The 18,119-nt window shown below is 39.2% G+C and overlaps 1 protein-coding gene across 1 annotated transcript in view; it reads right to left on the bottom strand.

Annotated features, from left to right (window-relative positions):
• Positions 1 to 10,140: 10,140 nt before the first annotated feature.
• LOC147625998 (uncharacterized) overlaps positions 10,141 to 18,119 on the bottom strand; it is a 101,566-nt gene continuing 93,587 nt past the window's right edge. The window contains exon 3 of the mRNA XM_086817772.1: positions 10,141 to 10,300. Within this exon, the coding sequence (XP_086673898.1) occupies positions 10,141 to 10,300 (160 nt within the window). The remainder of the gene's footprint in view (positions 10,301 to 18,119) is intronic.

Genomic DNA, 18,119 nt, shown 5'->3' with positions numbered 1-18,119 from the left:
CTATGCCAGTCTCTAGAATGGCTGTCACACAGCCTGTCATCCCACTGGCCGCATATCACCCAAGATCTCACCAACCATGCCAGTGGTGTAAGTGTAGGGCCTATCCCCCAGGCGGGTCATCAGTGCCCACCGCCTCACTAGACGAGCTCGATATCTCAACAAATTGTATATAAGGTATTTTCTCATAATGAAAAGACACAATCCCAAGTGTGAATAAGGGCCAATAGTAAGTAAGTTTTGGATGCCCAAGTGTGAATAAGGGCCAGTTGTATATAAGGCATTTTCTCATAATGAAAAGACACAATCCCCTTTGTGCTATATTGAGAGTTCTCCCCTTGTGATTTGAGAGAGAGGAGTGAGAGCATTCTAGCATTGTGCCTCTTCCATGCTTGTGTACTTATGCTTGTATGAGAGAGTGAGAGAGAGTGTGATTGGTCTATGTGATGGTGTGAGCGACTCCACGGTGACAGTGTGGAGGTGGAGCTTGGAGTTTGGAGCTTGACAAGCGAACTTGGAGGCCTCAAGGGACTCGAGATCGAAGCATTGGTAAGTACCCCATGACGGTTGTGATTTATAGCTCATCCATTAGGTGAATGTGTAGAGTTCCCTCTTGGAGGTGTGGTAGCCCATAACATTTTTGGTGCCGTTACCGGGGAAACGCCTTTGTTTCTTCCATCCTCTTTGAGTTTCAGCTCTCCCATTGCATAGGATTCATTATTGTCTTTGCATTCTGGTAGTGCATTGTGTGGAAAATGAAGGGATAAGGTATGTGTGGTAGAAAAAAAGATATGGTTTGAGATCAATAACCCTACATTCTTACAAGACATGGAGCTCTTAATTACACAAAGACGCACATAGGCGACTAATGGGGAATCCCGCTAGGGTACCACAACTGGAACATTCCATGAGCCCAAGATACCTAGAAGAGCCAATACAGGCAGGGGATGAGGTCTAGGAAGGGGGGAGCAATTTCCCAAAGGCCTAGAGACAATCCAGCCATGGACCTTAATGTGGCCACAAGGGCGCAGACCTGTTAAATATGGCAGTAGAGATGGGCCGAGGGATGGTCAAGGAACTAAGCTCTACCCTAGAACCCCGACCTTCCTAGATGAAACCCCATATCATTTCAAAACTTGTCCAAAAGTTCTCTGAGGATGGGGGTCCTATCCAACATGTAGAGATTTTTGAATCCACATGTGAAACCTACGGACCGGTTAGTGATGTGACAATGATACATGCCTTCTAGTTGACCTTAGAGGGAAAAGCTCATCAGTGGTTCCGAACCCTTAAGCTTGAGGATAAGGTTAACTAAGAATATTTTTGTGCCCAGTTTTTCCCACAGTGGTAGTGATAGATGGAGCCCTATGGCATAGTTACATAACATCAAACAAAAGGAAAATGAGTCGATCAAAGACTATGTCTCTCATCTGAAGCACTTAAATTCAAGGTGCAAACTTTGGGAAAGATTGATAGATGATCAATTGTTGCCTTGTTTCCGGAGAGGGGTTAGAGACCATAAAATGCATGATTACTTGGTACTAGCCCGACCAGCTACTCTTGATGCATGCTGCAAATCGGCAATCAAATATGAAGATAATATGTTAGAATTGCCACAACCCGAAGATGTTAAAATATCGCGTGTCTCAAGTCACCAAGAAATTGGAGCTTGAAGTAAGCAAGTCGGAAACATGACTGTGGATGAGCTCAGCAATGCCATATTAGAAAAATTAAAAGTCAAGGAGGGAAGAGAGACATCTGGGCATGGGCATAACCACCTTTACCCCCGTAGGGAATTGGTGTGGTGCTCTATGTGCATATTAAACCATACCACCACCGAATGTCCACAGTTAAGAGCAAGGCCATTACTTTATTGTGCTCACTCACTGTGTAAAATTGGAAAATCATGACACTTCAATGTGTAGATATCCAAGGTTTCAAAATGTCGCATAGCTACCTGCAATGAGAGCCCCATTGGCTTTGCCGGCACCACCTATACAGATCACCGCCAACTGCTGGACAACCCAACTCTTCCTACTTACCTAGGGGGATGTTCCGGGTACAAGACGCTTCGCCCTTGCCACCATCAGTTCTACCACAACCACCATAGGCGAAGATCAATCAAGTAGTGATTGAAGAGTCATCAGAAGATGTTGACATGGTGCGGGAAATAGCTCTTAGCAAGGAATACTACGAGGACACGGCTATACTATGAGGACACGGTGGCTGAGGTTATGCCAGAATACTACGTTCTATAGAATAACACTCCAGTACCTGTGTTTCAAACCACGGTACAGTGGAAGGGCAAGGAAATAAACTCAAATTTGAGAAGAGGACCTTTACAATGCTATGGCGTGGTGGGCCACATTGAGTAGTCGAGTGCCCAAACAATAATATGAATCATACACACCAACCACAATAAGTGATGGCCACGCCCAATGACATGCTAGTGCTCACCTGCACTAAATGTGGAATTGATCACTTGATCAAAGATTGTCCCGATCGAGCAAGTGGGTCTGCTTCTATCGCTAAATCAAGCCACCATCCGGACCATTAGTGTACAATCTGGGAAGATCACACCGCTCAATGTCCTAACACGAGCTCAAGCACAATTGGGAGAAAAGGGAAGAAACCGGGCAGATGCGACTACTTCCAGATCTGGTGGAGAAGAGTGAAGAAAGTAGGAAAGGGGGACACACGGGAAAAGAGTGAAGAAAGTAGGAAAGGGGGACACACGGTTTACAATCCAAGATGGATTCGAAGAAGATACAATTGATATCGGATCCACCCAATCAAAGGAAGAGGGGACTAATCTTGGAGGATTAGACTAAGGAAGAGAACAACCAACAACTCCTAAGGGGGTTGGTGAATATCCCAATGCTGATGAAGAAATAAGAAAGCTCAAAGATCCCAAGGCCTTAGTCGAAGAGTACCAAACACAACAACTTCATGAAACTAAGCTAAGGACCAGTCGAGTAAGGGATACCATCTATCCATGAGATGAACCAACCCGGAATAGGGTATTGAACATGCCAGCCTTGATTCCGGAAGGAAAAGAAGAGGACTCCCAAACAAACACAATGTCTAGAATGTTTGAAGAAAATGATTTGGGGGGGTCTATCCATTCCTTCTCCATGGAAGAATATGAGACACCTACATGGAAAGAACCATCTACAACCAAAGAACCCAGGGATATAGGAAGCCTCGCGGCGGCACTATCCACGCCTGTCTAGATGCCATTGGGACAACTGTTATGCAATTCACCAACCTTATGGACAGATGTAAAAGAATGGGTTGAGGGCGGTCTAAAGCCAGCCCACGATACTATGGATGAGACTCTACCACCCCTAGTAGAAAGAACATTGAAACATACAAAGGAAACCCGAGTCATTAAGATACCAGTTAACCAACTCGGACGCTACTATGAAAGCGACGACACGAATGCTACCATCTCGATTCATCATAATGGATACCAGGCATTGGCTATCTTGGATGGTGGGGCAGGGGTTAACATCATTACCAAACATTCCTAGAAAAACTGGGGGAAACCTGATCTAAAAAAAGTAGATTTAATCGTTAAATGGTTGATGGAACATCTTCAAGACCCATTAGGCTCTTGGAGAATGATAAATTCAGACTTTTTACGTTTCGCTATCGTCATATATTTGTGGTCATGGACTTCCTATGCCAACCTAATACATATTGCATAATATTGGGAAGACCTTTCATGAGAGAATCCAAATTGGTGCATGATTGGGCCTTGGATCACGTGTATGTACGCACGGATTCACAAATCTTGAAGATTGATCTAAGAGCATGGAAAGCACACCCCATGGAAGGGCAGTTGTTTGGTAATGATTTGGTCACAACGGAATGAACCACATCCATACAAATATGCCAACTTGCAGAAGGGGAATCCAAGGATGAGGAGGAAACGAGAATGTATGCGTCACTACCTCCTCCAAACTTCAGTGAAAACTGGATGCATGTGTTGGCTACCATTAATGTAATACAGCCTCGGGGGGGAACCCAATATTTGGAATCTGGAACCGTTCCCATGACTTCTATCTGCGTGGTTAATTGGAAGACCATTGATGAGGAATCAGGAGGGAGACATCAGGTATAGAAGGTACTATGGCACAAAGCCATACTAGTGCTCAACGCCTCAAATGATGGCGGAGATAGAAACAATATCTAGCCTAACAAAATGCCATGCTATGAAGTAGACCTATGGATGCCTAGTGGTTGAGATACCTTGAGGCTACTAAGGTACATGATGAATTCTCAAAGGACTAGGGCGAGGACTTGAGTAAAATATCATTGGAAGGAAGGCACAAAGAGAAAATCGCCCTTCAAGAAACCGATGCACCCAAGCTTACAAAAGCAGGGCGTCGAAAATGCAACAAAGCCCTAGCAGAGGTAGAGCGTGAGGCCAAGAAGATCATGGCAAAAGCAAAAAGTGACAATGAGGATAAACCAGACTTGCTTTTAGTACTCGACCATTTCAAGAACTATACGGTGGATGATCGGAGAGTGGTTCGGCTGACAGCTACTAGGGTAAAAGAGGAGGGGCTGTTGGCATCATACGATGGCCCGATAGAAGTCAAGCAGGTTGATATTGTGGGACCAGGGAAAGAAGAACTGCCCGTATACATTGCTAAAGATTTGACTTCTGTGCAGAGGAAGAGGAGCTCATTGTTCTCCTTAAGGAATATAAGGATTGTTTCACCTGGAATTACAAGGAAGAGGAGCTCATTGTTCTCCTTAAGGAATATAAGGATTGTTTCACCTGGAATTACAAGGAAATGAAAGCGATACCACCTGCGGGTACAACATATGATTCGAATCATGGAAGGTTCGAGACCAACCAGGTAGAAACCATACCAGATGAATCCTAAGTATGCAACAATTGTAAAGGAGGAAATTGATAAGCTCACTGGTGGGGACTTTATCTATGAGATCGAACATACGGATTGGTTGTCACCAATTGTGATAGTGCCTAAAAAGAATGGGAAACTGAGAGTATGTGTTGATCTTAAAAAAGTAAATGCGGCCACTCAGAAGGACCATTACCCATTACCTTATACCGAACATGTATGTTTTGGAAAGAGTGGATGTGAGGGAAGCGTACAACTTCTTGGATGGGTTTTTCGGGTACACTCAAGTGTCCATAGCACCAGAAGACCAACATAAGACAGCCTTCAACACAATGTGGGGGACATTTGCTTACATGGTTATGCCATTCGGTCTCACAAATGGCCCTACAACCTTTCAACGGTTGATGTGCATAGCTTTTAAGGACTACTGCAAAAGTGGTTGGAGGTATTCATTGATGATCTATGTGTGCATTCGCGATGGGAAGATCATCTGGCCTGCTTGAGGAAAGTGTTTGAACATTGCTAATTATATCATATATCACTAAACCCCTTAAAGTGTCAGTTATGGGTCAAGCATGGTGTGATATTGGGACACATTGTCTCAAGGAATGGTATATCCACTGATGATAACAAGGTCAAACTGATCTTGGAGCTACCACCACCTACCACAATGTGCTCAGATGGTGCGTAAGAGAGGATGAATTCGTAACCATATTGGAAGAGTCTCACTAAGGGATAGCAGAGGTGGGCATTTTGCTGGAGAAGTTATAGCTTGAAAAGTGCTTCAAGCTGGACTCTAGTGGCCTACGTTATTCGGGGATGCCATAGAGTTCGTCAAAAGATGCGAGGAATGTCAACGTTTCGCTAGTCCACAACAAAAGGACAAGATGCTGCTAACCCCCATCATCATAAGGCAACCATTTGAGAAATGGGGGATAGATGTTGTGGGGCCGATTAGTCCAGCGGCACATCCATCCCAAGCGCGATACATAATCGTGGCCCACAGATTATTTCACGAAGTGGGCGGAAGCTAGAGCTTCAAAAAAGAAAGCTGATGCGCGAACAATTGCAAAATTTGTATATGAGCAAATCATATCAAGGTTCAGCTTCCCATTAGAATTCATGAGTAATCGCGGCTCACATTTTATCAATGAGGTGATTAATCATTTACTTGTTGCAGGATTCTTAGTGATCCATCGAAAATCATCACCTTACTATCACAAGCCAATGGTCAAGCAGAAATTACCAACAAGATTTTGTGTACTCTCTTGACAAAAACATTGGAAGAAAATTGAACAGATTAGGAGCATAAGCTCACAGCAGCTCTCTGGGCCTACCGCACATCATATAAGGTAGCAACTGGATATACTCCTTTTCGTCTAGCGTATGGTGTTGAAGCAGTTATGCCCATGGAATACCTAGTCCCAAGCTTAAGGATTGCCGTATAGGAGCATCTAACTGAGAATGCATTAGCTGAAAGGCTAATTAAGTTGGAAAAATTGGATGAGACCTGGTTGACAGCATCACATGGGCTCATGGTCGAAAAGTTATGTAGGAAACACTGGTTTGATAAAAACCTTAAGCAAAAAGAACTAAAAACGGGGGACCTTATCCTTATGTATGATGTGGGAAACGCCAGGAAAAAGAAACTTAAATACCGAGGCTTGGGACCATTCCGAGTATTAGAAATCACACCACAGGGGTCTATCCGAATAGAAACAATTGGCGGCATCCAAATGGAAGGCTATGTTAATGGGAGTAAATTGAAAAAATATTTTGGACCATTGACCCAAGAGATGCTCTTGTAGGACCACCTCTTAAAACAATAGAAACAGCTTGCAAAAGAAAAAATCCAGCAAAAGCGCAAGAAGAAGCTAAGGCTAGGCAAGTCAAAGCTAAAATGCATAAAGGCCTGATACATGTCAACATGGCATCCGTAACCCTTGTAGACAAAGGGGATCTAAACATTGAGCCAGCACAACTCAAGTTGGGACTCACAATAGCTAAGGGCGTTGCAACAAGTATTGCATTAATAGACATTAGGAAAAATCAGAACTCATTTTGGGACCTTTTAGGGTTTAGGAAAAATAGCCCTCGACCAATCAATGGAGGGCCAACGTAACGTTGGAGGAAATAATAAATAGGAGGAAAAAAGAATAAAAGTCATATTCAGATAGAGAACGGCGAGTTTGCATTGAATGAAGATATCTTTTTCATTTATTATAATTGATACTGTCATATTTGGTGCAGAATTCGTAATGCAAAATTTGGTGATTCGGACATCGTCGGCGCGTCCGGAGCAGTCCAAAACCCCCGAAAACGACACCGGAAGCGCTGAAAACGGGCATCCGGAGGCTCGAAAAATGCCGGAAAGGGCCGGCATTCGCCGGCAAACGCGATTTGGTGTCAGTCTGGCCGGAAAGGGCCGGCCAGGAAGATTCGCCGACACCAAATCGCGTTTGCCGGTGAATCTTCCTGGCCGGCCCTTTTCGGGCTTTTTCGGGCCTCCGGATGCTCGTTTTCAGCGCTTTCGGTGTCGTTTTGGGGGTTTTGGACCGCTCTGGACGCGCTGGTGATGTCCGAATCACCTGCTACCAGACTGACACCAAATCGCATTTTTCGGCGAATCTTCTTGGCCGGCCCTGACATATCTGTAGTTGCATGTACTTACTTAAATATTTTTGCTGATTTTGGGTGAAGAAAAATAAAAAAATCGTGAATTTCTTACAGGCCCCAAAATGAGTCTCCTCTTTTCCCAATGTTTAGGGTCCAGCCATAACTTAAACTCATATGATACTTGGGTAGCCTTAGAAAAACCACACCTTGAATCCACGGATGCGCAAGTTTGTAGTGTGCACCTGACAACCACAAAGGCCGAGGAGTATTTAAATGTTAATATTTCCATCAGTAATAATTCCTTGGTCGGAAAGGTGTTTGTGATGCCTGCAGGTACAATGGAGGAAGAGATGATCCTAGGACGATCCTGGATCTGTGCCAACAAATGCAATATCCAATGGTAAGAAAGAACAACATCGTTGAGCATCGGTGAGAAGGTCATGTCCATAACATTATGGAACTCGACAAACTAAGGGAAACAAATCAATGAAAAGGCAACACCTTGGAAAATAGAACCTGCACCCATTCTAGTTGAGTTTGTGTACACAATACCCAACATACAAGGGTACACATAAATGGGTGCTCAAGAATTAACTTAAGGATCAACCAGATAGAAAGGACACAATGAGTAATGAAAGGATTGAGGGGAAAACACAATTCAAAAGTCTGGCCTTCAAACCTACCAAGTGGCAGAACTCCAAGCATTTGAAGAGGCCTCATGAATGTCATCAGCAATGGGTCCGGAAGGACCTACTGCGAGCACAAGGCTACTATCAAGGCAATGCAGCAATATGGGTACCCAAACCCAAGTCTATGGCCAAAACCACAAACGGTTCGAGTCAACAAACAAAGAGATGTGATGGCTTACAACATCAACTTCCCGATCGAGCCAGCACCACACCTGCTCTTGTGTGAAGGAGAAAGAAAATTCAGCCAACTGAATTGAGAATGACCAAGGCAACAACAATACCTACTCTCACTATAGAATTGAACAAGAAATGTGAAGATAGAAGCAAAGAGGTTCCAAATGGAAGCCATCCATAATAGACACAACAACAAAATTGTTTAGTTGGGTGGAAGGAACATAAGGAGCTTCCACATAGAGCTAAAAAGACTACATCAGCAAATGCCCAAAAGTACCCAGGTGAATCCTTAGTTTTCATGGTGATAGCAAAGGGACAAGGTAAGCAATACATCATCATATGCATGTGTGAGTGTTTGAGCACAGTAAGAAAAAAAAATTCGATCTTATGCACTCCTCCATGTGAAATTGCAGAAAAATGGTTCACGCCGTGAACCACACTACAATCGTTCGTGAACCATTAATTAGCGTTTCACGCCATGAAAGAGTTTGAAGAGTTTCACGCCGTGAAACGGTAAAAACTTTGACAGCCAATTATGCAATGACACGTGGATTTCTTCACGTAGCCGCCTTGTCCGACGGCTGCGTTATAAAATCAAATTTGCTTCTTTCTCCATGGTCATTTTGCATCGTGTGAGAGCTGTGTTTGTCATCTGTGAGCTGTTTTCGATTCATCACGCATCTTTACGCCTAACTTCAAACGGCCTACCCAAGCCCTTTAGAGGTGAGAGCTTAACCTTTTTCCTTTCTTTTCTTTCCTTTTTTTCTCTTTTCTATGATGATATCAATTGATTGTATGAGTCAAATCATGTTCTCTTGCGTTTGAAATGAATCAATTGAATGAATGATGACTATCATATTGTGTTTGATATGAATCAATTACATGCATCAAAACATGTCATCTTTCAATATATGAAAAACTCCAATTCTATAGATTCATGTCAGTCCTTGCAGTTTCACGTCTGTAGATTCATGTCTGCATAATCACATCACAACGTTTCACGTTCCAGAGTTTCACGTCTGCACAATCACGTCTGTAGATTCATGTCCCACTGTTTCACGTGGATGTGTTTCACGTCGCATAGTCTCATGTCCAAGTGTTTCACGTCTTCAGTTTCACGTCTGCATAATCACATCACAGTGTTTCACATTCCAAGGTTTCATGTCTGTAGATTCACGTCCCACTATTTCACGTGGATGTGTTTCACATCGCACAGTCTCACGTCCAAGTGTTTCACGTCCCACCGTTTCACCTCTGCACAATCACGTCATGGTGATTCACGTCCCACTGTTTCACGCGTATGTTTTTCACGTCTGCATATTCACGTGAATGTATTTCACGTCATATCATTTCACGTGTAAATGCTCACGTATGCATATTCATGCCTCAGGTTTTCACGTCATAATCTTGCAGTTTTACATCTAGTAACTAATCACTGAAATACTAATACACTAACATTCTCTTCATCCAAACTAACCTACTCCCACTAAATTACTAACCCAAAAAAAAGAAAAAAAGAAAAAGAAAAAAGAAAAAAGAAAAAAGAAAGAAATAGAAAAAGAAAGAGGCAATTACCCACCAGTCATTCGACTGATTGTATATGCGTGATACAGATGTCGGTCTCAAAATCTGAAGTCCACGAGCAACCATCCACAACTCAAGCAAGCAGTGCTATGAGGTCCCCAGCCAGCCAACACATCGACAACAAGGATCAAGTAAGCTGAAGACAAATTACTTGGGCCCTTATACCCAATCATTCCAGGGCACCCTTATCCGGAAGGAAATCATCACACCCCACGGGAAGGTGACTCTCCAGTGCCACAACCAAGAGTGTCTCCACTTATTAGTGATGCGGTAGTAAAGGCCAAACTCGACAAAGTAGGCCTCGATAGAATGGCGGAGGTACTTCCCCGCGCAATCGACACAGACCTCTGCGGCGCGAAGTACCTGAAGACATACGACAAGCAAACAAAGAGAGGAAATATTACAAAGGCTGATGGCACCACAGAACAGCTCCTCATCACAGAGGACTTAATCAGAGATGCCTTATAACTCCCAGCTAATGAAATCCCATAAGCACAACATTGGTACGATGCCCATCAATGATATGCTCAAGAAAGATGCTTATAATTCCAATGGAGCAGAATACGACAATATCCGAGATGAAGCTACCGAATAAACATGCAAAGCGATGTCCCTCGATGCAAATAAAGCCTATAGAAATTTTTAGATTATGGTCCAATTAAGGTTCCTGTGGACCAATAAGATTAATCCAAGTGTTGGGATGAGATAAATCCAATGAATAAAAGAAAATACCCAAAAATGAGTAAATGCCCACATAAGATGAAGAGTCGACTGAGTACAAGATTTATTAGTTAAAAATTAAGAAATATTACTAAAAAAAAAGATATTTTGGAGTAATCATTCATTTTTGACACCTTGGTAAGGAAAGGGGGAGCCTTCAAGGAGGCGCCTAATTCACATGTGTGTGGAGGATTTTTAAACTAAAAAATAATAAGATATTTTTATCTCTCCTCTCTTTTGGATCAAACCAAATAAAAAAGGGAGCCAAACTGTATTCTCATCTGTATGAACGAACTAAACTATACCGATATTACTCTAAGATAAGCTTAATTTCTATTATCCTCTAAAAATCTTCTACAAATTGAAGAGATTGGAGCTTCTCTTTCTCTTCAACCTTCCTTGGAGTCTTCATCAACATACTAAACCAATTGATTGGTTGGGGGCCTCTCCATAGACTAAAGAATCAAGCAAATTAAGAGGTAAAGTGTGATTTATGGTCCTTTTTCTTAATCTCAAAATGTTTCTCACTTCTCAACCCCTCTCAAGCTTCAGAAGCATTCAATTGAATGGCTCTTTAATGCAATTAGAACTCTCTAATGAATTTTAGTGATAAATCTTATAAAGTTTCCATTTATGCTTAAATTAAAATATTTTTTAAGCATATCTCTCTCTCCCCCAAATAATGGTCATTCCTATGACCTATTCTCAATTCTCAAATCTAAAAGTAATTTCTATGTTTGTCAAATTAGAGGCCAAAGAAGTGGCTTTTTAATGCTTTTATGCTACTTAATTTATGAAAAACTTAGAAATCAAGTCCATAATTGGATATTGATCCTAATGATAGTCATTCTATCATATTGTATTATTAAAACTTTATGCTTTCAAAATTATTAAAAATTATCAATAATAGTAGCAGAGCTATGGTAAAATTTCTGAAAAATTAACATATAAATCATTTGCATTCATAATATTGAAAGAGGACTTCCTACCATATTCTAGGATTAATCATCCTAGATTAATTGAATAATTCTTATCATAACCATGGAAAAATTAATTTTATTATTTATGCATAAATAGTTAATTAGAAAAAAGAGAAATTTATAATAATTCATTTTTATGATAAAAGAGAAATTCCCATGACAATAGAAATCCATGTATTTCAATGATAAAAGAAAAAAATTTGGAATACTTAAATAATGGGTATTTTATTTAAAAATTAGTTAAATTTAATTTTATGAATAGATAAATTCAAATGATGAAAGATGAACTCCCACCATAATTGAAATTCAACCATTTAAATGAGAAAAGTGGAATTTCTAGTGTAAAGGAATTAATGGAGATTTTTATTTAATTTTTTAAGAGAAAATTTAGTTAAATTTATCTTTTTGCATAGATAAATTTAAATGATGAAAGAGGAATTCCCATCATGATTGGAATTCAACCATTTAAATGAGAAAAGTGGAATTTCTAGTGTAAAGAATTAATGAAGATTTTAATTTAATTTTTTAAAGAGAAAATTTAGTTAAATTTATCTTTTTGCATAGATAACTTTAAATGATGAAAGAGGAATTCCCACTATAATTGGAATTCAACCATTTAAATGAGAAAAGTGGAATTTCTAGTGTAAAGGAATTAATGGAGATTTTTATTTAATTTTTAAGAGAAAATTTAATTAAATTTATCTTTTTGCATAGATAAGTTTAAATGATGAAAGAGGAATTCCCACCATATTTGGAATTCAATCATTTGAATGAGAAGAGTGGAAATTCTAGCTTAATGGAATTAATGGATATTTTTATGTAATTTTTAAGAAGAATTTCAGATAGATTTAATTTATGGTAAAAGAGGAATTCCCATGATAATTGGATTGCACTCCTAAAATGAGAAAAAGAGGGATTTTAAGTTTATTCAAAAAATTAGGTATTGGTATTTAGTCAAAAGAAGAATTTTTATGATATTTAAGAAAAGATGGATTTGAATTAAATCTTAGTATCAAAAGATGAATTTCCACCATAATTCTACCTAACGAATTAAGGTCAAGAAATTATGTGGCATAAGGAATATCTTTGGATATTTTAATTGGAAAAATCACTAAATTGATATTTACTGAAAACTAGATATTTATCTGAAGGGAATCCTTGTTAAAACCATAATTCTACCTAACGAATTAAGGTCGAGAAATTATGTGGCATAAGAAATATCTTTGGATATTTTAATTGGAAAAATCACTAAATTGATATTTACCCAAAACTAGATGTTTATTTGAAGGGAATCCTTGTTAAAACTAAACCGAATGAATTTGGTTAGACTACGAGAGGGACGGACAGGAACCCTACTTGTCTATCTCTCGATTTGAAACTTAGTGACCAATTCTAGTTCCTAAATACAAAGAATAGACTACCGGAACTAAACTAGTTTTTCCTTTGACCGAACTCACCAAGAATTTAGTTGGACAAATAGACAAAATAATGGGTAGATTACTCTCATGAGAGATCAAGGATCCTCATTATGAAACTGGGAATTATGGAAAAAGAGGTTTTTGGAACCAGTCTCAAACTGGAATTTACTTGCATTGGAACCTCTATTTTTCATGGAAAAAGGGGTTTTTGGAACCAGTCTCAAACTGGAATTTACTTGCATTGGAACCTCTATTTTTCATTTAAAGGACTGTTTTATGCCAGAATGTTGGAGGAAGCATTTGGCATATGTTTTACAAAGAGGAGGTTCATTTGGAACAGCTGGTGGCGGGGAGTCGTCAAGGGACGTCGCTCGCGACAAAGCCTGCCGAGGTCTTGATCAGCCTCGGTACAATTAAAATGGTGTGCTTCCGGTATGATGGGCGAGGACCGACAAAGCGGTCTTTGAGTGAAGTGCTAGGACACCTAAGGAGGATCCTAGAAGGTTTTGACTAGGTGATGCACGGGCCCGTGGTTGCTAGGACACCTATGCGTACGTCGAGGAAGATTTCAGATGGACTAAAAGGAAAGATTTTTGGGAACCAAACTTTGATACTGGATCTCGTTGGTTGGCCAGCTGGTCTTCAACGGAGAGTCCAGGGACACTTTTTATAATACAAGGGACTCAAAATTTTGAAAAATGATGATCATAAATATTATGATTTCTATTGAAGGATTGTTTTAAAGCTAGCTGAATCTGCTATAAATGGCAATTTCATATTGGGTGTGTATGTGGAATGCCTACCTTAATTTTTACATGAAACACCGGCTAGTGGGCCTCGGAACTCTTTTCCTCGGTACCTGGGCAAAACACAACCAAATCTTTATAAAGGAATCCCACCAATATAGTAGTCGGGTGGTTGGCTAACACATGGGCCAGATGGGGTTAGGTTGGATTGGAGGATTCCTATGAAACAACTAGATACGATTAGTTACGTTAATTAGAATAAATCATGAGAAGACCTTGTTCTGTGGTGGGAGGGGATCAACGACTGTGCCTTGTAAAAGAGGAAAAAAGCTGTGATTCCATGGACCAAGTGCAAGCATCTTCTTGATCTGACCATGTGACTTCAGGTTTGATCAGATCAGTTTAACTAGTTAAGACTTTGACTCGTTAGAGTAATTCTTCCGTTAGAAGATTTTCCCTAGGTGGAATCGCCTGTGCTTTCTAGGCGAGGGGAGTTTTTCTAGGCTCGGTTTCGGAGGAACCGCCGGGCTAGTCTCTTGTCCGGACATCCGCGCGGGCGAGGCCCGTAGTGTGGGTTCTAGGCCCGCGCGGGAGACCGACGTCGCTTCTGCCGCCGGAGCCCCGGAGACACACAACTGGCAAGGTAGAGGAAGGGCAAGCAGTATTGATGGAAACTCAAGATCTTATAAAGAAGATCAAAAAAGACAGAAGAAAGAAAATAGATAAAAAGATGAGAGGCTTACTCGTTGATGCAGCAGCCAAATCACAACTGGAAGAGGCAACAGAAATCCGCACGTACCAAGAGGCCCTTTAAGAAAAGATACTTGGCCCTACTGTGCAGGAACCCCAGCAAACAACTCACCCGTCCAGAAAGCCCAGCACAACTTATTTTTAAAGACCTCTCTCCTCTCAAAGATTCAAGCCTAGCAGATACACCAACAGAGGCAGCTGAGGAACAAGAAATGAGAAACCAAGCTGCGGAGGGATGAGAAGTAGAAGAAGCAACAATCCTAGTACAAGACCTGGAGGCTCCCCCAGAGTCAAGTAAAAGACAATGAACGCCAGAGCCTTCTAGTGCAAGAAAAAAAAGGGAGTTGGAAGACAAAGACCCTAGCTAGCCTCCTTCCAAGACATGGATTATCAACAATTCATCTAGGAAACAATGGAAGGCCTAGAAGAGCTCCTTCACAATGATCCACATAAAGAACTGGAAGCTGAGTCAAGTGCAAATTGGGAACAAGAGCAAAAAGTATGGCGTTGCCACCTACTAAAATGACACACATGTTACATGACAGGAACGCCACCCTCTGGAAGCAGGTGAAGGATGCAAATATACAAGTGCAAAGCATAAAGGCACACCTTGAAGCAGAAGAGTCAACTCACAGGGAGGTCATCATCATGAAGAGCTTAAAGGCTATAGAGGAGCAAGAACAAAGGTACCATTCCTTGGAAAGTAATAACCTCGTCTTAAGCCAGACAATTGTACAAAAGATCAACGAAAATGTTGACTTAAAAGCCAAGTTGGAGCAAGAAAAAGATCAACTCCAAAAAGAGATCGCCCACACACAGAACCTCATAACTCTGCATGCCCAACAAATCAAGGAGTGCCAACTGACAGATTTTGGAATCCAACTCACATGGAGGAAGGAGTTTCTGTCAGTTCCAAACTACAATCGAGTATACATGAGCGTGCCACCAATAATGTAAGATTCCTCCTCAGCCTGAATAATGAATAAGCTTTACGTCAATCCCTTGTAATCATTCCCTATTTCTGAATACAAGAAAATATTATTTTTCCTTATTTTTGCCTAGTGAGATAAAAATTTCTAGAGAGTGGTAATTCAATATTGAGATATTTTGGATATAAAAATTCTACAAATATCAAAAATATGTTTCCCTGAAACAGAAAATCAAAATAAATTTTCTGAATTAATTCAAAATGATTTAAAAGACCTTGGCCTAAGGGTCAAGATTTTTTAAAATTTTTGGATTATGGTCCAATTAAGGTTCCTATGGACCAATAAGATTAATCCAAGTGTTGGGATGAGATAAATCCAATGAATATAAGAAAATACCCAAAAATGAGTAAATGCCCACATAAGATGAAGAGTTGACTGAGTACAAGATTTATTAGTTAAATTTATGAAATATTACTAAAAAAATGAGATATTTTGGAGTAATCCAACCATTTTGACACCTTGGTAAGGAAAGGGGGAGCCTTCAAGGAGGCACCTATTTCACACATATGAAGGAGTTTTAAACTCAAAAATATTAAGATATTTTTATTTCTCCTAGCCAAACTGGTCCAAATCTTGTCCAAATTCAGCCAAACTGAAGCTAGAAAATTCTAGAACTTAGTTGGACTCAATTAGTGGCCTCCCTCACCTATAAATAGACCCTCATTCTTTTGTATTCTCATCTGTGAACTAGACCATGCTAATATTACTCTAAAATAAGCATATTACAATTTGGAGAGATTGGAGCTTCTCTCTCTTCAACCTTCTTTGGAGCTTTCCTCAACATACTAACCAATTGATTGGTTAGGGGCCTCTCCTAAGACTAGAGAATCAAGTAAAACAAGAGGTAAAGTATGACTTATGGTCTTTTTTCTTAATCTTCTAAATGTTTTTCACTTCTCCACCCCTCTCAAGCTTGAGAAGTATTCAATTGAATGGTTCTTCAATGTAAATGAAGCTCTCTGATGAATCTTATTGATTAATCACATAAAGTTTACATTTATGCTTGAATTAAAATATTTTTTTAAAGCATATCTCTCTCTCCTCCAAAGAATGGTCATTCCTATGACCAATTCTATATTCAAATGATGCTTCTCATAAAGCAATTATTAATTCTAAAAGTAAACTCTATGCTAGTCAAATTAGAGGCCAAAGAAATGGCTTTTTAATGTTTTTATGTTACTTAAATTATGATAAACTTAGGGATTAAATCCATAAATTGGATATTGGTCCAAATGATAGTTATTCTATCATATTGTATTACTAAACCTTATGCTTTTCAAATTTATTAAAAATTATTAGTAATAGTAGCGAAGCTATGGCAAAATTTATGAAAAAATTAACACATAAATCATTTTCATGCATAATGTAAAAAGAGGACTTCCTACCATATTCTAGGATTAGTCATCCTAGGTTAAATAAATAGTTCTCATCATATTCATGGAAAATTAGATTTTTAATGTTTATGCATAAATAGTTAATTAGAGAAAAAGAGAAATTTCTAGTAATTTCATTTTTATGATAAAAGAGGAATTCCCATGATAATGGAGATCCACGTATTCCAATGGAGAAAGAGAAAAATTAGAATATCAAAATAATGGATATTTTATTTATAATTAAAGAAGAATTTTAGTTAAATTTATTTTTATGCATAAATAAATTTAAATGATGAAAGAGGAATTCCCACCATATTTGGAATTCAATCATTTAAATGGAAAAAGTGGAATTCTTATCATGTTAGGATTAATGGATATTTTTATGTAATTTTAGTTAAAATTATTCTATGCATGTATAAATTTAAATGATGAAAGAGGAATTCCCATCATAATTGGAATTCATCAATCATTTAAATGGAAAAAGAGAATTCTTGGTATATTTGGAATATTGAATATTTTTATTTAATTTAAAGAGAAATTTTAGATAGATTTAATTTATGATAAAAGAGGAATTCCCATGACATTTGGATTGCACTCATTAAATGGGAAAAGGAGGTATTTCAAGTTTATTCAAAAAATAGATATTGGTATTTAGTAAAAAGAAGAATTTTTATGATATTTAAGAAAAGAAGGATTTGAATTAATTTTTAGTGTCAAAAGAAGAATTTCCACCATAATTCTACCTATGGAATTAAGATGGAGAAATTAAATAGTAGAAAGAATATCTTTAGATATTTTATGTGGTTAAATCACTAAATTGGTATTTACCCAAAACTAGATGTTTATCTGAAGGGAATCCTTGTTAGAACTAAACTGAATGAATTTGGTTAAACTACGAGAGGGATGGATAGTAAACCTACTTGTCCATCTCTCGATCTGAATCAAGCAAAATCTTCGTGACCAATTCCAGTTCCTAAATACAAAGAATAGACTACCATTGAACTAAACTAGTTTTCCTTTGACTGAAATCACCAAGAATCTAGTTGAACAATCAGTCAAATGATGGGTATATTACCCTAATGAGAGATCAAGGATTCTCATTATGAAACTAGGAATTATGGAAAAAGGGGTTTTGTGGAACCAATCTCAAACTGGGAGTTTTACTTGCATTGGAACCTCTGTTTTTCATTTAAAGGACTATTTTAT

The sequence above is a fragment of the Cibotium barometz genome, chromosome 23 (genome assembly GCF_041138505.1).
Source record: "Cibotium barometz isolate CiBa-2024 chromosome 23, ASM4113850v1, whole genome shotgun sequence".
Classification (NCBI taxonomy): Eukaryota; Viridiplantae; Streptophyta; class Polypodiopsida; order Cyatheales; family Cibotiaceae; genus Cibotium; species Cibotium barometz.
The sequence above is the reverse complement of the archived record's forward strand: the minus strand, read 5'-3'. Positions and strand labels throughout refer to the sequence as shown.